Below are 24,635 nucleotides of genomic sequence, written 5' to 3'. Positions count from 1 at the left end.
ACAGTAACAGACAATGCACATAATACAGAGGATGTTGGTAGTACAGTAACAGACAGTGCACATAATACAGAGGATGTCAATAGTACAGTAACAGACAATACACATAATACAGAGGATGTAGGTAGTACAGTAACGGACAATGCACATAATACAGAGGATGTCAATAGTACAGTAACAGACAATACACATAATACAGAGGATGTAGGTAGTACAGTAACAGACAATGCACATAATACAGAGGATGTAGGTAGTACAGTAACAGACAATGCACATAATACAGAGGATGTCGGTAGTACAGTCACAGACAATGCACATAATACAGAGGATGTCGGTAGTACAGTAACAGACAATACACATAATACAGAGGATGTAGGTAGTACAGTAACGGACAATGCACATAATACAGAGGATGTCAATAGTACAGTAACAGACAATACACATAATACAGAGGATGTAGGTAGTACAGTAACAGACAATGCACATAATACAGAGGATGTTGGTAGTACAGTAACAGACAGTGCACATAATACAGAGGATGTCAATAGTACAGTAACAGACAATACACATAATACAGAGGATGTAGGTAGTACAGTAACGGACAATGCACATAATACAGAGGATGTCAATAGTACAGTAACAGACAATACACATAATACAGAGGATGTAGGTAGTACAGTAACAGACAATGCACATAATACAGAGGATGTAGGTAGTACAGTAACAGACAATGCACATAATACAGAGGATGTCGGTAGTACAGTCACAGACAATGCACATAATACAGAGGATGTCGGTAGTACAGTAACAGACAAGTCACAGATAAAAGAAACCCTTGAGCACACAGTATTAAGCGATAAGTTTCTAGCAAACAAAACGGACCAACACATGCCCAGCTACACAACGCAACTGACACAATTTTGTTGTTGTTGCATATTTACCTTCTTAGCAGTTTAATGTAAATATTAATATATATGATGGCATTATTATACACCAGAATGACATCTGACCCAAATGTCTAATATAGAATGGTAGTGCGGCTGATTGCGTGCGCATGGCCAGTCTGTTATCAAAGGTCTAGTGCACCCAACCAGCAGCACCTGGAAACAGGACAGGTGGCAGATTTATGTTTATAAGAGGTAGACAATGTCTAGGTCGACAGTGACTAGGACGACAACTTAAAATAGTTGACATACCCAAGGTCGACTGTCAAAAGGTGACAAACATGAAAAAGGCTAACAAGCTGCTTTCAAATTTTTTGGCGTCTATATCGACATAGGACACTAATATATACCCACTCCATGCCATAAACTTACGTAGACATTGAGTATGCTGACCATTTCAAGGTGTCGACCTAGTGACTGTCGACCTAGACATGGTCTACCTAGTGACTGCATACCATTTCACACACAAAAGATTTGTCCGTCCAGTAAAATGTCCGACTTTTCTCGTCATTTAACTTCATAATAAGTGACAAATTAGGGCTATCACACGGCACTTCCAGATGGAGCCTTCTCTGGATAGTCATGGCTCACCAAGGCCTATTGTTCTCAGCTGCAACAATACGGTAAGGGATTAGCAGTGCATCTCACTGGATAAGGAATGGGTATCAATCACTTTGTAAACAGCAGACGAATTCTTCATGTAAAAAAAATCCATTATCTAGGGACAATCACTAGGTCCAGCAGGGAAATGGTCAAAATCCCAAGGGTGGGAGGGATAAGGGAGCCTGCAGATGAAACCGCTCTCATCAATTTTTCAATGGTACTTCTTGGGGGAACAGCAAGCTGACTGGAAGTGACCCCCCCTCCACTACAGAATGAGTACTTGGGTGTAAAATACAGTTCTGTCATATTCTCCTTTTATTTTGTATGAGTTGTATTTCATTTGTGTGCACTTTTAAAATCTTTGTAACCATTTTATCACTAAAAGCTCTGTAGTATTTCTAGGAATAAATAATACAAATTTCTGAATCTGTGTTCCAAAGGACCTAAGCCAACGGAGAGCAGACAACGTTACAAACTATTTTTATACTGTGCAAGACAGTGGAGTATATATCTGTCCGCACGTTGGGAGCTGCCTGTAATCAAACTGAGATAAGGTTACCGCCTAGTACCTTTAGAACATAAGAGAACATAAGAGAGTGGGGGAAAAAAAAAAAATCTAAATTTTAAGAAAATGGGCGCTTAGAATAAAAAATGACTCGTACTCCTCTGTTTAGATGGTACGTCACGATGAGTCTCCTCGGCCCATTATTTTCATAGTATGGGATTTATGAAGTGACAAAAAGGGAGAAATGGAGATCAAATCCCCTCGTGTAATACAGTTTTAACAACCTTAAAAAAAACTGTATTACACGAGGGGATTTGCCCTCCATTTCTCCCCTTTTATCATTTCATAAATCCCATACTATGAAAATAATGGACCGAGGAGACTCATCGTGACATACCATCTAAACAGGGGAGTACGAGTCATTTTTTATTCTAAGCGCCCATTTTCTTAAAATTGAGATTTTTTCCCCCACTATTTTTACACTGTATTGTGTGGTCGGGGGCAGCAAGGCGCCCTTGCGCAATTTGAAAGCGCTAGATCAGGCTTTGCTGGTGGTGGCGTACCTCAAAGAGGGGACTCGTGTGTCCAAAGTGAACCCCAGTCACGGCCGGAGCTGCTCAGATTGACGTATATCTGAAAAGGCGACCGGTGGGTCCGTGACATTTGGATTAAGTCCAACAGCTCTGGCTCACGGCCTCTTCACTGTTGTACAATGTAGTGGAAGTGCAAGATGATCTGTCTAAAAGATTACATATATGGCACAAAACTGTTGCTTGTGAAAGTTATACCCCATTTACACCAAGGAATAACCCAGGTCGGACCCAGGTCAGCGTTGGTGTAAAAGGCGCCAACCCAGGTCCAGTAACACTGGTCTCCTACCCAGGTCCTGAGCAGGGTTGGACACTGGTTGGACCTGGGTCGTAGGCAGTGTAAATGGTCCCAACCCAGGTTGGGACATCCAGGTAGTGCTGAAAGGATACCAGAAGTGCCGGATGCCTTTCCACAGTGCGCTGCAGTGGCAAAAGACAGCAGCCAGGAAGGATATGAGCAGTGCACACAGAATTCATAATTGGATGCAGTATCATTTATATATTTTTTTTTTGGGGGGGGGGGGGGGGGGCTGGGGGGAGCACATGGATGATGCTGCACTTTTATACCGCTATGTGTGCTTGAGCACTGAATAAAACTTTTTGAAAAATATTTTACAAAGTAAACAAACCAACATTTTTCAATGCTAACTTGTCATGTCTTTTAATTTTAATTAAAATATTTGAGGGAAGGTTGGATGGCAGTTTATTGGTCCTAAAATGGACATTTTTAATGTCATCCATAGGGAAAAGCAGGGCTGACCCAGGTTCAGTGTAAACGGTGCAGACCTGGGTCACAGTGCTGTGTAAATGGGGTCTGAAGCTGGGTCCAACCCTGGAAACTCCCGTGTTCAAAGACCAGGGTCCGACCAGGGATTTTGGTGTAAAAGGGGTATTATTGACCCATGGGGGAGGGGGGGGGGGGGGTCTGCTAACGGACTTTGAAAATGTGATCATCATAGGCTCTTTCTGGCAAGCCATAAAGTTAGCAAAATATAGAGCCAGTGTTTCTGCAACTTCTGCATGTGAGAGGACAATCACTTTGTCTACATAGTGGACGAATCTCTGCAGAAACTCGAGCCAAGCTTTAGCCCTTCTGCCCTATGGGTAAGTTCCCGTTCTTCCTGAGCTCACCTTAGGGAACCTGCATTACAGTTTGACAGGTATACCACCAGTCTAAATCCCTGGCTGCCACTGATATGTGGTCAAAGCGCCAGAAGTGCAAACATACACCGCTTACATATTTGTTGTCGGTTATTTGTCTGTCTGGTATGAATTCGGACACTGTTGGATCGCTTTGGACGAACCAACATGAGGAGGCTTGATTGGGTCCAGATTAGGTTCACAGCCACTAAAACCCCTAATCCTGACCGAAGCAAGATATGACAAAGTTGCATAACAGAGGGGGTAGAGGACATGGGTTGTAAAATGAAAAAAAAATTAGCAGATCACAGATGGGTGCATTTCCCGAGCACACCATGGGCATTAGTCTGGTATGCATATGGACACTGTTGGACCGATTTGGACGAAACCAATGCGAGGTGGCTTGATTGGGTCCAAATTAGGTTCACTGCCACCAAGACCAGAAGTCCTGATCCTGTAAAGTTCCTGTGGGCACAAAAATGGGTCCGGCCACTACACAAAGTGGGTCAGATAAGAAGCAAGATATGGCAAAGTTGCATAAAATAGAGCGGTTAGAGCAGGGCTCGACAAAACCCGGGGGCCAGGTCGCCATGGCGACCAGATTCTGCTTCCTGGCGACCAGATTTGCCAGGAAGCAGAACCCCGGGCAGAGTGGTGGCTGGAATTATGGACAGCAGTGGGCCCCGCAGTGGGTTATAATTAGCGTTCCCACTAGCTTCATTTTGCGGGGCGCTGCGCCCTGCCCGTTTTTTCTGCTACTTACAGTGCCCTTGTGCCCGGCCGCTGATAGGCTGACAGCCGCACTCATCAATAGGTCATGACAGAGCAGCCTCTCAGCTAAGAGCAGCGTGTATGCGCTTCCAGCTACCTATGTCATGCTGACAGGCCACTCACCTTCTCTGGTGTGAGTGGCTGTCAGCTGCAAAATGCATCTGTCCTCCACCTGCCACACTGACACGCCACAGCTCTCCCATGTACCTGCTCACCACGCCTCCTCTCCCACTCAGCCCAGCGGCGTGTCAGCGCTGTGCGATCCCCTCTGCTGTGATCAGCTCAGCAGGGACGGACTGGCATGTGCTTTAACTGGCCACAGAGTGACCCGGCCAAACAGTTTGCAGGGCAGCACAGCAGCAGCCTGGCTGTAGGGACTCGGGAGGTAGATTCTATGTTTTTCATGTGGTGCCAATTGGAGCGCGGGTGCCTGATGCCGGGGTCAGTGATTGGCTGCCTGGCTCCCGAGCTGGCGCCAGATTTCAAATGCCTGCTGGGGTCACCCAGTGTGGTGGGAGAAGAGCGACCTCGACTTCTCCCCTCAATAAGTAAGGAGGCAGCAAAAGAAGAGGCCAGGCAGTGGTGGTGAGTATTACTGCTGCTGGGGGGTATTATACTGTATGTGTTTTACTGCTGGCATCAGGGCACTACTGTGGGCATCTTGTCACGCTGCAGACCTTTTCTGATACAGTGGCAGCCGGGAGAGTTGTGCACCAGCATGCTGGCTGTCGCCGGGCTGGCTGTTATATTGAACCATATAACCCATCGTGGGGCCATCTGCTTATGTGTCTGCTAAATGGGGCACCCGAGGCTGCTGTGAGTGCTCCTGATAGGATAACCAGCCACGGAACCCGCTGCTTACGCAGAGGCTGCTGCCAGCTCTCCCTGCCAATCTCTAACTCCTGGAACCTCATCCATGATCCTGCAATGGTGCCCCCCCCCCCCGTCATTTTTTTTCTCGATCTGTCCCTGCCTGGCATCAAGCCAGAAACCCACAGCAATGAACATGTAGGTAAGCAGCACTTAGGTGGCATAATAGGTCATGGGCTTTATGGCGTGTGGTATTATATGTCATGGGCATTACAGTGTGTGGCATAATTTGTAATGGGCATTACTGTGTTTGGTTTACCCTGTACTGGGCATTACGGTGTGTGATATATGTAATGTACATTATTGTGTGTGGCATAGTATGCAATAGGTTTTATGGTGTGTGGCATAATGTGTAATGGGCATTGTGGCATGTGGTGAAATATGTAATGGGTATGTGACATGTAATAGCCATTATGGTGTTACTTTATGGCGCACACTGTCACTATTTTTTTTCTGGCTCCTACACTTTCATTCTGGCTCCTAGATTTTTTACAAATTTGTCAAGCCCTGGGGTAGAGGACATGGTGTTTATGAAAAAAAATGTGGGGAGCAAGCCATAGAGAAGTGTATGTCGGGCACACCGTGGGGAGCATGTTCATGACCTTCCATTGGACGGATTTGGAGAACAGAAGAGGACACTAGGCAGCCACCTCCTGGGTCTGTTGGAAGAATGGTTCATTTCAAATTGAGAAGAATAAAAGTTTATATAATACAAATTGCAAAACCAAACCCGAGCATCGCCGGGTACCTCAGGTAGTCCAAAAATTATGTAAAATTTTATTTGTCTTATCAAATAATAACTTGTAATCTGGCTCAAATCAGCTATTGATTGTTCTGCTGGAGGTAAACTGGCAATTACTCACCAATCCAACAAGTATAGTAAAACATTTGAAAGTAAGCCCAGATGAAATCTAGGAGTAGGAACCACAGACCACAACTCAAAGGCATTATATCTATATCCATCTAGAAGACACAATTCTGCATGAAACCTAGACATCACAGTTACCTGGGAAGATTAGTTCAGAAGGTTTAGTCTATTGACACACATCAGTGTGTTTTATAGATGAAATATAAGCCATTGTTATAAAGTGTAATTATTCTTTAAAGAGAGAAAAAACCTAGCAGAGAGGGAGCACAGACCTTTCAAAGAAATGTGGGAGGCTTAGATTTTGCCAGAACTTTTTAGGATACAAAAATGTGTCAAATCTGAGGATGCGATTCACAATTTTAGCATGTAATGAATTAATAATTTTATTTATATAGCGCTCTTTCTCCAACAGGACTCAAGGCGCTTAACAGATAGAATGAATGTAATAGGAACAATGAAGTACAGAAAAGCTTTTCATAAACAATACTTAAGGGACTGAAGGAAACGCTTGAGTAAATAGGAAAGTCCTGAGTCTGTTTTTGAAGCATTCTAGAGTGGGGTCTCTCGAACTGTGCTGGGAAGTGAGTTCCACAGAGCCAGAGCTGCACATCTAAAAGCTCGACCCCCAGATGAATTACGGGAGATTCTGGGTACTGCTCAGAGTCCTTCATCTACAGATCGCAGTAATCGGGTGGGACAGTATGAAATCAGAAGCTGCTTCAGGTACCTTGGGCCTTGGACATGTGAAACTCAGTAAGTTGATTTTGAAAAAGATTTGCTATTTTATGGGCAGCCAGTGAAGGGAGAGCAGAGAATGGGAGGGATGTGGCTAGAATGGGGCTATGTGGTTAACAGTCTGGCAGATGTGTCTAGTACCAGCTGTAATCGGTGCAGTTCTTTTGCTGGTAGAGGGCATTGCAGTAATCCTAACGAGACAATACAAATGCATGTATGACTTTTCAAGAACAAAGAGAAACACCCTAGAAGTCTTCCTGTAACACATGCCTGAGGGGAATCTGAAAATTCACACATAAAACAAGTTCAGTATATCATTGGAAAGAATGCCACACCAGCTGAAGCCAGTTTATGCCTATACTATAAAGACCCATACACACCAGAGGATAGTGAAATATATCATTAAGAAGCCTCGCTGTCTGCTTAACATGCAGGTCAACTTGGCTATACAGCAAAGCCCTGCATGTTCAGCGGGTCCCGGACGATATATCAATGATATCGCTCAGTGTGTATGCTCAATATCAGCGACCCGCAGTTAATAATGTTAACTACATCCGCCATGGCCAACATCATATATAGTGTGTAGTAGTTAAAAGGATTGCACCGTATGTCCATGCACATGTTCCTTGGGGGTGGACTTGGTAATTTTTTGGATAGGAAAATTTTGTGAAATGTATTGAAGCATATCTACTTGTTATTTGTTGATATATGTACTATATTATTCTTTGTGAGGGGTCTGGTCCATGCCTACTGCCCTTTTTTCTCAGGTCATTCCTGCTCGCTAGGACTGGGACGGCATCATACATAATGGGAATTTTGCGCTTCCCTCACTACCATTGATGGGTATAGTATACACGACTACCACCTGCTCAACAACCTACACCTCAAGCTTCTCTTAAAATTACTTCTTGGAATGTGAGGTGTTTAAACATGCCCCTTAAACGTAAAATAATAACTTCCTACGTTAAAAAGCAGGCCTCAGACATAATTTTTATTTAGGAAACACACTGTAAACAAGGCGATACCTCAACATTACATGATCAAGATAAGATAAGATAATTTATTGTCATTGTAAAAAGAACAACCAACATAGTTGCCAACACAACGAAATTCCAATCTTAGTCTCAGAGAAATACATCAGAAGACAACAGTGTTAACAGTTTAGGTTAAAATCACACACTGCGGTAGGAAAAAAGCTATTTTTCAGACGAGAGGTTCTAGCTTTTATACTCCTCAACCGTCTGTTAGATGGTAAAAAGGAAAAGGCAAAATTGTAAGGGTGGTATTGATCTCGCATAATGCTATCCCTCTTACGTCTACAATTTTTTACAAAAATATCTGAGATGGTAGACAGATCACAACCAATAATGGTTTCAGCAGTATGTACTACTCTGGTTAATTTCTTCAGATCCTTAGTTAAACTATTTCCAAACCACACTATAATGCAATAAGATAAAATGCTTTTGATAACACAGCTATAAAATCTGACTAAGTTTTCCTGGGAAAAACTAGCTGCCCTCAATCTCCTCAAAAAGAAGAGACGCTGTTGGGCTTTTTTGGCTATCAACCCAATGTGAGAGGTCCACGATAGGTCCTCAGAGATCATAGTCCCCAGTAACTTGAACTCCTTCACACGTTCTACCTCCAAATTGTCGATGAACAGTGGTTCTAATACAGTTTTCCTCACCCTCCTGAAATCGATGATTATTTCTTTAGTTTTTGCCAGATCAACAGAAGGTTATTTTCCGGTACTTATGTATTATCTGGGCTCCCATGTTAAATGCACCTCATTTTTTCATACCCCTACTATCCAACTACGCATGGAGTTGATTTTATATAGTGTGGCGAGCGCAGCGAGCCACCGTGCCCGAAGCGTGGCGAGCACAGCGAGCCCCGCGAGGGGACGCGGTCTCATAAGAAAAATGGGAGCCCAGATATTACATAAGTACCTATTTTCCTTACTCCAGCTAACCAGAGTCTGAACCTCATCTCTGTATGCGGATTCCTCGCCATTTGAGATGAGTCCCACTATTGTGGTATCATCCGCAAATTTAATAATTAAATTTGAGTCAGATCGCGAGTGACAGTCGTGTGTAAACAACGAAAATAAAAGTGGACTCAGCACACAACCCTGAGGGGCACCTGTGCTCAGTCTCTGTACCGATGACTCACACCCCCCCAATTTAACATATTGGGGCCGGTCTAACAAGAAATCTAGGATCCAGCTACATAATCTCGGGGGAAAGCTCAAGTTCAACAATTTAGTCACTAAAATATTAGGTATTATTGTATTAAAAGCAGAGCTGTAATCAATGAACAACAACCTAACATAAGAATTTGGTTTTTCCAAGTGTGAGAGCGAAGAATAAATTACCGACAGTAGTGCGTCCTCAGTGGATCTTTTGGGTTTATATGCAAACTGATTATTATCAAAACCCGGAGGCAAAAGCTTCTTAATGTGCGCTAGGACCAGCCTCTCGAAGCACTTCATAATCAGCGGGGTCAAGGCAATAGGGCAATCCAATCAAGGATTGTACATCTGCATATTTCCTCTAAATCTCGCGGTCTGGCAATCCTTTTTGCCAAATGACTGACCATGGCCATTTTCTTTCTCCTATTTATGTACACCTGCATATACGAACCACTGTGTGGAAGGTGTGGAAATTCTCCCTTCAAACAGTGATTGCTGTCGATTACCTGTGCGGAGAAGAGGAGACGCATATCCCCAAAAGGGATGTACGGTATCTTCTTCTTATTCTAACAGAGTGGTGACGGGGATCCAGAATTACACTTTCTTGGTGATAAAAGTATCACACTGAGTCTAGAGGCGGAGAAGAGGAGTCGCTCTGCATCTAATAGGAATGTGATAGTTCACCTCCATTGTACCATTATCATTGTTTCACAGAGCGCAGGAGATCCGAACACTAGTTTATGTGTCTTGGACACATGACCTTTCTTGTGCATATCTTTTGTGGTGTAGGGCCACTATTAAGTGTTTGGACCTCCAGCCGATCTGGAGCGCGGACTGTGTATCAAATTCTAATTTCTTTTGTTTATCTCTTTTCTGGGTACCTCTCCGCAGAATAATACAACATCTGTCAAATATACTTATTTGAGCTTATTAATATCAGGCGGAATTACCTTTATGAACAGACAAATCAGAACGTTAAATTTAAATCTAGGTTTTTATGCCTAACAACTGAGAAAAGGTCCAAATGCTTAATGGACATACTAATATTTGTATCACACTAACTAATAAATATCCACCAAATACCAGATCTCTGTTTAGAAGATGTGGCATTCATCCTATTTTCATATACAATATTTGTACTATGCTCCTCATTAGAATATGGTATCATTATTTTCTTTCCCGTGCTATCCACCCTCACAGCTATCCTTTTCCTTAGGAGGTATAATAAAGAACATGTATACAACAAGATCTGTCCATTTTATGAACATGTCCATCATATGTATGTGAGATAATATATATATATATATATATATATATATATATATATATATATATATATATATACATACATACATACATACATACATACATACATACATACATACATACATACACACACACACACACACACACACACACACACACACACACACACACACACACACACACACACACACATCTATAATCTATCTATAGAAGCCTATGGGCTTCTTACCGCAGCGCTGTGTGAGGGATCCGTCACGGATCCCTCCCAGCATGCCCTGCGGCCGGCACCGTCACTCTTTGCATCCGCAGATGGACTCCCGGGTCACAGACCCGGAAGTCCAGCGCCGGCACTGCATCGCAAGGGACAGCTCTTATCGCAAGCGCTGTCCCTTGCGTTAATAACCGCATATGTTAGAACATACGCCGTTATTAATAATGCGATGCCCGGCGATACAGGGCTGCGGATGTTACAACATCCCGCCCTTAGGGAGTCTATTGAAGTCAGTTTGGTTTCTCTTAGCAGCTATATAAACATCACAAAAACAATACAAATATAAAACAAAGAGAAAGGGGAGTAGAAGAAAGGAAAATACAATAGGGAAACAAAACAAGACAAAACAGGGGGTAACATAGATCCTTATCATACTTTATATCAATATAAACGTGTCATATAGGTCCAATATGGGTCCGTCAAGAGAGCCCTCCCAACCTAAAAAAACCCGGTTCACAATGGAAATTATTAAGATTCCAAAGTTCTCAGCAAGAACCAGGAAGTATGTTCAAACAAATTGTCGATATGTTTGCTTGTATCCTCATTCAAGGTTTCCAGGTATACCCCCCCCCCCCCCCCCCCCCCCCATTTCCTATAATATCTCTGTAGCCCTGCTCAACATCAGGCAAATTGTTCTTCAAATCAGCCGGTCGTTCGTAGTAAAGTACTTTCAATAATCTATTAGTAGGGAGCTCGTTTTTCTACCCAGTGACATAGGATACACTTAATGGCTATGGCCAGAATTACTAGAATTGCAGGAACAAATTTCTTGTTTTATAGGCCCAAGATTCCATACACTATAATTGGTCAAAAGGCATGCAATCAGGTGTTTGGAGACTGAATTTGAAAAGGTTTTGTATAGAGACCACCTTATTCCAATAAAAGGCAATTTTATGACACGGACACACATTATGGGAAAAAGATGCGCTCTGTATCAAACATTTAGGACACTCGCTAGTTATCAGCACCCATATGGGCTGTTTGAGTCTGTGAAATATAGGCTCTGTGTAGAATTTTTAGGTGGACCTCCTGCAACGAGGCCGAGTACAAATATTTAAATGTCAATTGATGGTTTCTGATCAATGTCTCATGATTAGTGACTTCAGGAACGTCTTGCAACCATTTCGTCAAAGTGTTACCCCACAGTTTTGGGGACTGGAGCCCATGTTCTCTTTATTGTAAACACGGGCAGTGACAAATGGCTCAGCACCCAGCGATAATGCAGCACTGTGTGGTGAGGGACCCATCCTCAGGCTCATGTGTTCAGGGCATAAGATGAAGTGTTAATGAATGGATGAGCAGCGCTGGGTTCACCGAGAGATATACACAATGGTACTGTACATGGGCAGGCTGGGGACCAGAAATTAACCTTTGCACACAGCCTGCAATATTGGTCAGGTCTTCTGGGACCACTCAGTCGATGAGTAGTCTGCCCTGAGAGATTATTAAAGTCTTTAAATGCTAGGATTGAATTGTTAAACTGTAGAAAAGTCTCAACATTAAACATGATGACCAATGTATAGCTTAATAAATCATTTTAAATGAAGCCTATTTGTTCTGTATGAAGGTGGTCTAACTAGTGACTTACAGAATGTTAATGTTTACATCAGGGCTCGACAAACCCCGGGCGCCAGGTTGCCACGGCGACCAGGTTTGGCAGGAAGCAGATCTCCCCGGGCAGGGTGGCGGCGGTTGGAAAACTCATCCGGCTGCCGGTGTAGCAGAGCAGGAGCATGAACGGTCGGCGCGGCTATATTCAAAACTCATCTAGGGTCAGTGGCCGCTTTTTGCGGGTGACTCCTCTACCATGACAGCGCCAGACGCACCATTCCCCCCTCCTGTACACGGTCCTGCACATGGATCGGCGGCACACAAACACACAGAGCGGACACGCAAGGTGACAACTCACCCCCGCTGGCTGCCTCTGTATCCGATGGATGGTATTTCAATCTGAAGGCTTCAGTCGGAGCTCACTGCCTAGCCGCGAGCCAATCGAAGAGCTCACGGTTCGGCAGGTAATCAGGTGCCGGCAGTGAGCTCCAATTGAAGCCTTGAGATTTGAAATAGCTGCGCCGTGGACCTGAATCGGCAGCCAGCGGGGGTGAGTTGTCATCTTGCGCTCTGTGTGCCGCCGCTCCACATGCAGTACCGTGTACAGGAGTGGGGAATGGTGCGGCCAGCACGGTCATGGTGGAGAAGCAGTATATCGGGGCACCTGCTGGAGTGATGCCTGGTGATCCCTGTGCCCCTGGGTCATCCACACAAAGCGGCCACTGTCCCTCCTCTAGGAGGGTCATATTCTGAGGTATGCAGTGTGCAGTCTATGTAAGTTCTGTATATGGGTGCTGTGTGTGTATATGGGAGTTCTGGGGTGGTGGTGCAGTGTTATGTGTGTATCAGTGTGTTGGGGGACTCAGTGGTGCAGTGCTATATGTGTATCAGTGTAAATTTTTGGCGTGCACAGTCCCTGTTTATAGTTTGTCTGGCATCTGGCTCCTAGAGTTAAAAAAAAATAAAAATAAATTGTCGAGCCCTGGTTTACATTATGATCCCCCCTTTTATGTAACCCAGCTATATATAGTTCTAATAGATTTTTTTTTGAGAACTAAAGGCCCATACACACTTGCCGATTTTCAGATAATAGTCTGCAAGTGTGCCTGACCCAGCGGTGGCCGACTGCACGCTCCCGCATCATTGCTAGCAAAGTCCACCGTCAGCTGGTTTTACCAGCATGTGTATTTAAAAGTCTGGTACTTGTTTCCTATCTGGGCGCCCACTAAGTTAATTGCGCACCATGCTATTCTCCGTAGTGAAATCTGATCGCATCGCATCGTACACATACACGATATTGAACGATGCGATGCGATGCGATTCGATTTCCCATAGGAAACAATGTTAAATGGATCAATTTACCCAAATCAGCATAGGGAAGAATGGTAAATGGGCCAGAAACCCCCAAAAAAACCACAGATCAGTGGAATGTCCCCCCAAAAGTAGTTGACGCCACCCCGCCATCAACGTGAACCCGAAGCGTGGCGAGCGCAGCGAGCCCGCGAGGGGCGGCGGTACGCGTCCTCCGACCTTTTCATGCCCTACTATCCACTAGGGCGTGGAGTGAGAATAGAATAGTGTGGCGAGCGCAGCGAGCCACCGAGCCCGAAGCGTGGCGAGCGCAGCGAGCCCCGCGAGGGGACGCGGATACCTTCACAGGTAAACGCGTCCCTTCGCGGGCTTCCCAGGTGTCCGCGTCGCCATGGACACCTGGGAAGCCCGCGAGGGGACGCGTATAACTGTGAAGGTATCCGCGTCCGCTCGCCACGCTTCGGGTTCACGTTGATGGCGGGGTGGCGTCAACTACTTTTGGGGGGACATTTCAATGTTCAGGGGTGTTTTTGGCCCATTTACTATTGTTCCTATTATAATTTGGCTAAATTGAGCCATTTCACATTGTTTCCTATGGGAAATCGGATCGCATCGCATCGCATCGTTCAATATCGTGTATGTGTACGATGCGATGCGATCCGATTTCAGTACGGTGCCGTACGTAGAAAACCTGGGCGCCCAGATAGGAAACAAGTACCAAAAGTCTTTTTACTCCGGTATGTAGAGTATCACTTTACCCTCATACAAGTTGTATGTATCTAATAATATTAAAAGATGTAAAAAATTCTACATGGCTCTGGTTCATAACATCGGACACTATGTTCTAAGCAACCTAAACATAAAATAAATACAGAATACAGATTCTTCTTATAAAAAAACAAACTAAATCCCTTTAACCCAGCCTGAATAGATTTACATTTAGAATGGTTTCTCATTTAGTCTTCATTCAGTTCACTATGTAACGTTTTATCCAACACACATTAATTTTCAAATATATTTTTATCAGAACAGCATTTAACAAATTATCGGTCAAAAAATAACCATTGCATTAAAGCGAATATTTGTTAAAGCCGTTCTTCATGAAACAATACTCGCTGGGTTATCAAACGGTTTCCCACAGTATATTTCTGAACTGCATCCTTCAGAATCCATTCCAATATTTCACACATGACTGCAGTCACGCTCACAGCCCTATCATTTCCTGACGCTGATCCCCCCCCCCCCCCTCTCCTCCAGACTAGTATCACATCTGCTTATTGCGCTGACCTGGATATAAAGGATGCCTTAAATATAAGTAACCGTGGTCTATTACCTACTGATCTTCATTCCTTCAGCACCCTTGGACAACTCGATCTGGGCCAGTAATAGTTTTTCCATGTGATACATATATATTATGCAGCATACACATGGGGCGACTGGAGCCCTGTGCGAAGCGATGTAGGTTAGCACTGATCGCTCAGCACGCATGTGGTGAACCAGCTAGGTGCGCCAAGCGATCTGTGTGTGCGATCTAGTCAGACCACTTAGTTATAGCCCTGGAATCGCCCTGTGTGTTTGTCCCATTATGTTTTTTAATAAGTAAAAAGCATCGTGACCATTGGTCATTCAAAATATTTTGTTTAATAAACCTGAATTACTTGAATACCAGCAGGTCCTCACATTACATGCTTATACAGTGTGTATCCCTTATCCAAAATGTTTGGGACCAGAAGATTTTTGGATAACAAATTTTTCCGTATTTCAGAATATTTTTATATTTCAATGATTAGGAGGCATCTTGCATTTATGTTGTACAAACTCAAACACATGAAGTGCACACAAATATATTTTATATGTGCATAAAACAACGTTTCAAAACATGAAACAAAGTTTGTGTTTAATCTCAGGCAATGAATTTAAATGCCAAACAATCATTTTCTTGCACATATTTAGTGCCAGGTACATGTCATGTCATGTCCCCAGTAGTGCCAGGTACATGTCATGTCCCCAGTAGTGCCAGGTACATGTCATGTCCCCAGTAGTGCCAGGTACATGTCATGTCCCCAGTAGTGCCAGGTACATATCATGTCCCCAGTAGTGCCAGTTACATATCATGTCCTCAGTAGTGGCAGGTACAGATTTCCCCAGCACTACTAATTTGGATAATGGATATTTGGATAAGGGATACTCAACCTGTACCACCACACAGGTCACAGTTGCTTACTGGAAGTTCTTGAAAGCTTGCAGCAGCTGTGACAGCAGCTGGTTGGAGAGAACAGAATTCTAGTCAATGTTCCACTTGATCACTTTTCCTCCGTGTTCTCAGCAGCATCCTTTTAAGTAACTATGACATCATTTTTCCAACTACATTATATGTTCACCAAAATAAAATGCATGCAATAACAGTGACAGAGGATTATGTAAAGGATTTCCTTGACTTCACCAAGGCAGCACACACCGTTCTTTACTAGCCAGCAGAAGGAAAACCAAAAATACTAAAGGATACAGATGTGAAAAGATCAGTTGGTACCGTTCCAACGAAAACATTTTTTTGCTGAAATAACAAGTTATTGGCATCTATTATTGATTATCCAGGATAGAAAATCTAATTTTATTGAAAAGAAAACGGATTCAAATGAAAATGGCAAAGCCAAAAAAAGAATTGGACTCTTCACCCAATATTTTGTTGCACAACCTTTTGAGGCAATACCAGCAATGAAGCGATATATATAGCTCTTAATAATAGTTCCGCTCCTATCAACAGATACTTTGGCTCACTCTTCCTCAGCAAACTGATCCAAGTTTGATGTGCGACTTCCCCATACTGCATGATTCAACTCTCTCCCTAGATGTTCAACAGGATCATAGAAGCCCACATCAGAATAGTCCAAGGTTTTGTTTGTATCCATCCATCCATCCATCCATCCATCCAAGGGTGATTTCAGCTGTGTGAATAGAGTCCTAATACTGTTGGAGGACCAATGACCACCTGTGACGGAGACCAAAGAGCTTTCACTTCAGAATGCCTCCATAGTCTTGGTATATTACCATGCCCTGTAGATTCAAGGCACCCAGTACCAGAGACAGCAAAACAGACCCAAAACCTAGGTAACGCGTTCTGTTTTATGAAAAACAAAAAACAGTAAAAGAAAAGAACTGATGCGACTTTCCAAAACAGCCGCCGTTTTTACTTTGTCAATATGAACTGTTAGGAAATTTATTTCTGGCTTTGGTTTTATTTTTTAAAAACAGTCCTTCTTCCATAAAGCCAATTGCCACTTAAAAAGCATTGAATGGTGCTTTGACCTTTGCTTGTATCTCTTTTGAAAATTTTATTTTCTCAGGGTTTGAGGGGAAACAAAAACCAAGTTTCATCCAAGTTTTTGGCATTTTTTTTTTTTTTTTTTTAAATTTCATACATTTTTAGGCAGTAGGATCTCCACATAATTTCAACGCACCTCTAAACCAAGTGATTCATATTAAATTAAGTACGGTAAATGTTGTTTATACGTCACCTTCAGTTATGTGATAAATAACTGGTTTTCTTATTTTATGGACCATAAAAAGTCTATTGACCCAGGACCACCAACACAAGGCCTCCCCGCAAATACCTTGAGGCTCGCCAGGGTGCCTACGGACAGTTTGGGAAACACTAACATACAATAGCAATAAGTTTTCTTTCTTTATACACAAAAATTAGTGTCCTGCTATGGATCAAGTCTAGGAAACCAAATCTTCATGAACACATCATACTCATTTTACGATTCTCATGGCAGCATACACAAAGATGTGAGACCCAACTTCCTTTCAGGTGGATAAGCTCATTAAAATGAAACAGCAGTTATAGGGGTGTATTTAATTACCCGAGATAACGTACTGCGGACAATTGCCAGTTGCTATTCAATTAGCCGGTAGGTGAAAAAGCCATGAAAATGGGTGTGGTATAGGGATCCCGACTGTGGGCACAGTGGCTCGCTACGCTCACCACCTATTCTATTCTCCCTCTATGGGGGTCATGGACCCCTACGAGAGAGAATAGCTGGTGGTCGTCAGGAACCCGTCTGTCGGTGTTTTAACAGTCGGGATCCCGATGTCGGGTAAATGACTGTCGGGACCCCCTCTGGCACCCCATGAAAATAACCCAATTTTCAGCCCAAAACATGCCCGCTTCTAACTAGAAACAAACACACAGGTTTCATGGTGCATATTCCTTTTTTACAGGCAACCAAACTAGATAAGACTGGTAAAAAATATCAGAAAAACATTGGGATAAACGGTATTATCCGGACTAATTGAACGCCCCCCTTAAATCCTTAAAAGAGTCCATTAATATATATTTCATTTAAAAAAAAAAAAAAAAAAAAAAAAAAAAAAACACACACACACACACACACACACACGGATATTACCGCTATAACCACACACACACACGGATATTACCGCTATAACCACACACACACACAACAGGATATTACCGCTATTACCACACACACACACCTTCTGCAATAAGAATGCAGCTGACCGCTCAAATTTAGAAGCAGATTACGTACGACAACAGTTCTAGAGTGACGTCTGATGCAGGACATTATTTGGTGAAAGGCACCAGAGCAGAGAGGTTAAAGTGCTCCTCATATTGGCCAAATACATGGTCATTCAAGTCATTTAAATGCACGAAGACAAAAGAAAACTTGGCGAGCATAGCATTTAAAACACAGCTAAAAGGTCAGAAAACTACAGATGCCACATACACGGCTTCCATCAAAAGCATTCAGGTCACATATCCTATGGAAAGAATCAGCCTTATTACATAATACATACTGTTGTTGTTTCAGTTCCCAAACTGTGGGTCCTGACCACCTAAGCGAGGTGTCACTACCTCATGTTGCTGATCGTTGGGCCAATGTGTTTGATGATGCCAAGTAACTTTAGCAATGAAATACAGTTTCCAGTCATCTTTCACCGACGCAGTTTCACTTTATTTTTGTTTAAATTTGAAATCCCATTGGTGAAAATTTACAAAAAAATAAATAAATAAAAAATGGCCACAATTTTGCTGATACACGTGTTTTTCGACTGTGTTGGCTTTCCCTAGCCCCCAGCATGCAGCCACACGGGGAGCAGAGTGGTCCAGTCACATGACTATTTACCTGCACAGAGATCGAAGCTTTGCCTCAACAACTATGAATCCAATCGCGAGGAAAACGAGCCTGCTCAGTGCCGCCGCAATACGGGAGGACAACACAATACGGGAGGACTAGGAGCTTATGCTACTTGTGCTGCTGTGCCCTGGAGGATCCAGGCAGCCGCGGCAGCTTTCCATCAGACAGCTTCCAGCAAAGAGCGTCCCCCTGGGATACTTTTATACACTGCTACCTCACAGTGGGACCAATAAGTAATCACTCATCAATACAGCTGAAGCAGTACACAGCACGCGTACCTTATACACATACACAGCACGCGCACCTTATACACATACACCGCACGCGCACCTTATACACAGGACGGTTATCATCTAGCAATGTAATGAGATCCACCTCTATATTATACATTCAAGGTTTTTACATTTACTGTAATTGTGATATCACGAGGCATCTATTGTAATGAATACATTGATTGTGTTTATAATGCACTAGTTTTGGTGCATTCCCACCGGCGTACCTAACAATTTAGTGCAGAATTTATTTGATCGTAGACATCAAAGTAATAAATGTATCTCCAAGGCCTGATTTTATTAACTAAGAAGTGAATGTTAATCCTTTTTTTTTGGTCAAAATCTATTAATGGCTAATATATCGTTTCCCTGGGACTCAGAGACCCAGACCATGGCCACACCTGGGGCAAGGCGGTCATTTGGTGCATACCCCGTTTAAATAACACCAGAGAGTATTTCAATCTAATTCACATTACAATGCACAGCAGAACAGTAGCAGTTCCTTTGTACGGCGCTGCGAAACACTTGTGGCGCCTTATAAATAAAATAATAATAATAATAATAATAATAATAATAATAATAATAATAATAATAATAATAATAGCAGACAGTGTTGAACTGGGTCATTAACCCCTTCAGTGGTGTTTTGTTTTAGGGAGCATTCACCACTGGGCAAGGTTTTTATGGGGCGCGCTCCACGCTTGAAGCGCGGCGAGCCCAGCGAGGGGCAGCAATGTACGCAATTAGCGTAGTGCCGCTGGGAGAGCAGGGAAACCATTTGACGCTCCCCCGGCGGCAGTACGCAGAATTACGTACATTGCTGACGCGTCTTCCCCCCCGACGGGTGTTAGCATCCGCTGGGTACTGGCGGTATCTCCCCCCGCCCTTTAGCCCGCTGAGCCCACAGCTCAAGTCCCGCCAAGTAAGTATACAGGAACATATTAGCACGGCGCCCGGCTAGGCTACGCTGAGAATGTAGCCTAAGGTACGTTGTCAGCATAGCGTAGCTGGGCGCCCTGCTTATACACAAGTACCATTTCACCTTTGACCCTGGAAACAGCTCGGGCCCCATAGTGGCTTTACCCCCCATCACCCACAGTAGCTACACCAGTGGTGAGAGGCACAGAGTGCACATCAGTTTGTGAAAGGCAGAGTGTATGTGTCAGTGACTCGGGTAGATTTATTAAGCTTGATGAAGTGTTAGTGGATTTTATCACCAGCCAATCCGCTCCTACCCGTCATTTTTAGAACCAAGCCTTTAACTTCACAGGAGCTGATTGGCCGGTGATAAAAACAACTTTATAACTTCACCAAGCTTCTACCCGAGTCACTGACACATACACTTTGCCTTTCACAAACGGACGTGCACTCTGTGCCTCTCACCACTGGTGTAGCTACTGTGGGTGACAGGGGGGGTAAAGCCACTATGGGGCCCGAGCTGTTACCCCTGCCAACCAGAGAGAATGTAAGCTGGCTGCCATAGCACTCCACCCCCTGCAAGCAGAAGTAACGGAGGATGTAGCCCACTAGTGTTCATTCTAGCACCCACTAGCTTTGAAAACCCATGCAGTTCCTCTTCCCCATCTGTGGTGTCGCTGTCTGCTGTGGTGTTTCTAGCACAGGTCTAGTTTGCATGTCAGTGCTGATATACAGACCACACTGTGCTAGAAGCACTACAGCAGACAGCGACGCCCCAGGCAGGGAAGAGGAACTGCATGGGTTTTCAAAGATAGCGGGTGCAAGAATGAACACTAACCCACCATAATGGATCCCACAAAGTTCTAGTTACATCCTTGCATCTCACACACACACACTAACACTTCGTGCCTCTTATAAAACACTGCATCTTACACACACACACACACACACACACACACACACACACACACACAGGCAGAAAATACAAAAACTCCCTCCTGCTGCAAAAATTTCACAAAAAAGCACAAACCCTCACCCCAAAAATAACACATGCACACACACACACACACGCACGCGCGCACACACACACACAGAAACTAGTTTACTCACTTATTACTACATTGATCCCTTCCTTTGTGTTATGTGCGCCGCTACTTCTGAGGTCAGAGTACTGCATGAAACGCTGAGCTGCCACTAATCCCTGGTTCCCTCCTATGGGGCTGGGCGGCACATGTCGGTGGCAGGGCGGAAAGAAGGATGGACCAGGCCTGGGTTGTGATACGGTGGCTGGTCCCTGGGTGGATACAGCCAGGAAGAGCGGTAGATGGATGTAACTAAAGGTGCCCATACACGTTACAATTATTGTGTACAATATTGCATCTCATCTCGGTTTTGCGATGAGATAAGGTAAGATCTAGTACAAAAAGTAGGTGCTGCATATACTTTTGTACTAGATCTCATCGCAAAACCGAGATGCGATATTGTATACAATAATTGTAACGTGTATGGGCACCTTTAGACAGGTAGACAGGAAAATGTGCTGCAGGAAGAGGACTAGGTGTATGTAACACAGGTACAACAGGTAGTAGATGTGATGCAGTCGAGCAGAGAGGCATCTGGACGCGACACAGTAGGGCATGTGGAAGGAGCTCCAGTGTGGGTGGAGTATTGATAGTAAAAAATTGGGGCAGCACGTGTCTAATATTTAGGGCATGGCCACATAACCGTACACCACACAGTAGTGCCACTTAGACACACTGCACCTGGATTACGCACTACATGATGCCCATTACATAAGTGGCGCTTACCTACATGCTCAATGCCGCAAGGGGTGGGGTTTAAATTCTTCTAAATGAAGACAGTCACAGTGGAGCAGTGTGCAGCCCGCGGCTATTTCAAATCTCGTGCCGACTTGCTGGCCAATCGGAGCGTACGGTCCGGCAGCCAATCAGGAGAGTCAGTGGTGGCTCCTGATTGGTTGCCGTGTACTACATGTAACGGGTGAGCCGGCCCTGCACACAGGAGACAACTACCACCATCTTGGCACTCCCACAAATACGATGCCCAGATTCATATAAGGAATCAAACATAATGACAAGTTAGATCATCTATTCATTACAGATGCAATTACCAGGAGACTGTTAACATGAATCTTCTGTAGTTTAATAAAGCCATAACATTTGGACAGTATACACAGGGGGAATTCAACACGCGTCCCTACAGAGGTTGTGGAACTACACATCTGAAACGTCATGCTGGAGTGGTAGAGTTCAACGTCACCTGAAGTGCTGCACATTGAAAACCACTGATATATACATGTACCATACTGCTTTTTTATTCTCCCACCACGCCCTGGTGGATGGTAGGGCATGAAATACCCTAATATATTCACTTCTGTTTATCCACATATTTTATAATTGAAAGCCACAAGCGCTGATTTTGTCCATTACATTGACCATAAACAATTTGAATTGGTTCTGAAACACCAACCTGAGGCACCCCTGCAAGTGCTCCGAGGCACCCCAGGGAGCCTAGGCGCACAGTTTGGGAACCACTGACTTAACCAATAATGGTCTACTAAAATCGGACTAAAAAGGTACTACACATTTATAGATCTATATCAAAAGCCTCATTTTATATAATACACAAAATAAAGACATACTTCATTCACTGGTGTATGGTGCTACAGGCATTTGTAGGCTAACTGAAGTTGAATACTTTGATAGAGGTTACATTGCTGCAATTATCCAATTGCTTTTTGCATTATTTATGTGAACATCTTTAAAAACTACATACAGCAGAAAGCTGCTCATGTGCATTACTTATGTAAAGATCAATTTGCAACTAGCAGAAATATATATATCACACACACACACATCCACCAACAACCACCACTCCTTCTTATAATCAACATGTTTGTGTTTACAGGCAGACACTCACCGAAAAATAGGAGTATGTCCAGATTTTGGTTTGTTCCAAGTGAAATGTGATGGAACGGACAAAAATTGATCCGTTGAGGAGTCTTTCTTAAGCTGATGTGGGGAACTTGCATTATCCTCTGTAAGTGTTTCAGGAGTCTGCAATAAACTTCCTTGATCCTCAGCACAAAGATCACCCTTTCCAACCAATGTGGCACTTTGGTCTTCAGAGGTTTTCCGTGTTTTCAGGGGGATTGCAGTCTCCTGGAAACACTGAGAGGGAGAAACCCCAGGTACAGAATTGTGAGACAAAGTAATCCATGTATCTTCAGTGATACTTCCCCGGGGTGAATGGCTAGGAGATGGTGTTGGGGAGTGATGAGGGGACGCAGGGCCTTGATAGCAGATATCTGCACTGGAGTGTCGTCTCTTGCCACAAGGAGAGGTGGGCCTAGATGAAGGTCTTGAAGTAGGGCGTGGACTAAGCCAGTTCTCATCAGTAACGCTAGTTCTAGGAGAGTGACATGGGGACTGTCTAGGTGATAGAGATGTGCCATAGCATAATTGTTGCCACGTTTCATCACCTGGAAAACCTCTGGGAGAACAACTAGGAGATGCATGCGGTGAACCAAGAGTAAACCGTGCTGCAGCCTCATTCAACTCGGATTCAACGTCATCATAGATGTGGGAAAAAGATTCACAAGAGGATGCATCGGAGAACCAGCTTCTGGAAGAAATGCTACTACCGGGGCTTGGACTTAAAGATGGCTCCCTGTAAGACGGCTCAAGATGGAGGTAGAGGTGGTCACGGGAAGGCCTTTCATTGTAATCATTTACTGGGCCATTATTATGCAGTTCCTCTGAGGTTTCAGTATCTTGCTGGCAGTTAGGAGAAATTGAGGTGATCTGAATGCTAGGGCATTCAAATGGCTTTGGAACTCCAGACAGACTGTACTTGGGATCCTGGCCCTCACTGGTGTCATCGTAGGTTTTGTAACTCTGTAAGCGGGAGGAGGCAGAACACGTTGAGCAGTGAGATTGGTGTCCATGCCGGGGAAGGCAAATGGGCTGGTTCACTGCAGATAAAGGCTGGTCTACATTGAAGATATAAAATGATGCTCTGTCATCAGGCTCAAGATCTGGGAGAGAAGAAAAGAAAAAAAGAGCTAGAGTTAGTACAAATCAATAATATCCAAAATGGCATTTCCAGGCTAGAGATATGTCATTTCCTAACAGACCAGATCAGTGAAGGGCGTAATTACCCTAGGTGCAGGGGCGCATTGTCTATGGGGCCCACAGTTGAGTGGGGCTCATCTTTCCTGTGTAAGTTACAGGTGTCCTATACATCTCTCACCATTGTTTGGTACATAGGGGCCCTTACAAACTCATGTTTGGTACATAGGGGCCTACAAATATTAAGTTACGCCCCTGCTCAGACCTATAATGACATAAGAATTAAACTGTCCAAGTTTACAGGGATGTCCCAGAACACTAAAATATTAAGTTTATCGCTATACCACGAGTAAGACTTGAGGGCAAGAGGGATGTTACAGCATAGTATAAGTAAACGCATTTATTATTTACAGTGCGGACATTCGTTTGTACACCCATTTTTATTATTTACATTCACGAAATACATTTTATTCAGAGTAAAACACAGTGCTAATATTTAAAGTACAATATTTTAAGTACATCCTTATTGTAGCTACCCTCCCTACTTGTGTCCAGTGTCTAACAGCTGATTTTATTGCACAT

General features: G+C 43.8%; 1 protein-coding gene across 2 annotated transcripts in view; it reads right to left on the bottom strand.

Annotated features, from left to right (window-relative positions):
• NFATC3 (nuclear factor of activated T cells 3) overlaps positions 1-24,635 on the bottom strand; it is an 85,068-nt gene that overhangs the window by 46,926 nt on the left and 13,507 nt on the right. For both annotated transcript variants that reach the window (XM_083164574.1, XM_083164573.1), the window contains exon 2: positions 22,903-24,019. In XM_083164574.1, coding sequence (XP_083020700.1) covers positions 22,903-24,019 — 1,117 coding nt within the window. The remainder of the gene's footprint in view (positions 1-22,902; positions 24,020-24,635) is intronic.

This window comes from Crinia signifera, chromosome 11 (assembly GCF_055691185.1).
Source record: "Crinia signifera chromosome 11, ASM5569118v1, whole genome shotgun sequence".
NCBI lineage: Eukaryota > Metazoa > Chordata > Amphibia > Anura > Myobatrachidae > Crinia > Crinia signifera.
This window is presented reverse-complemented; position numbering and strand designations above follow the sequence as displayed.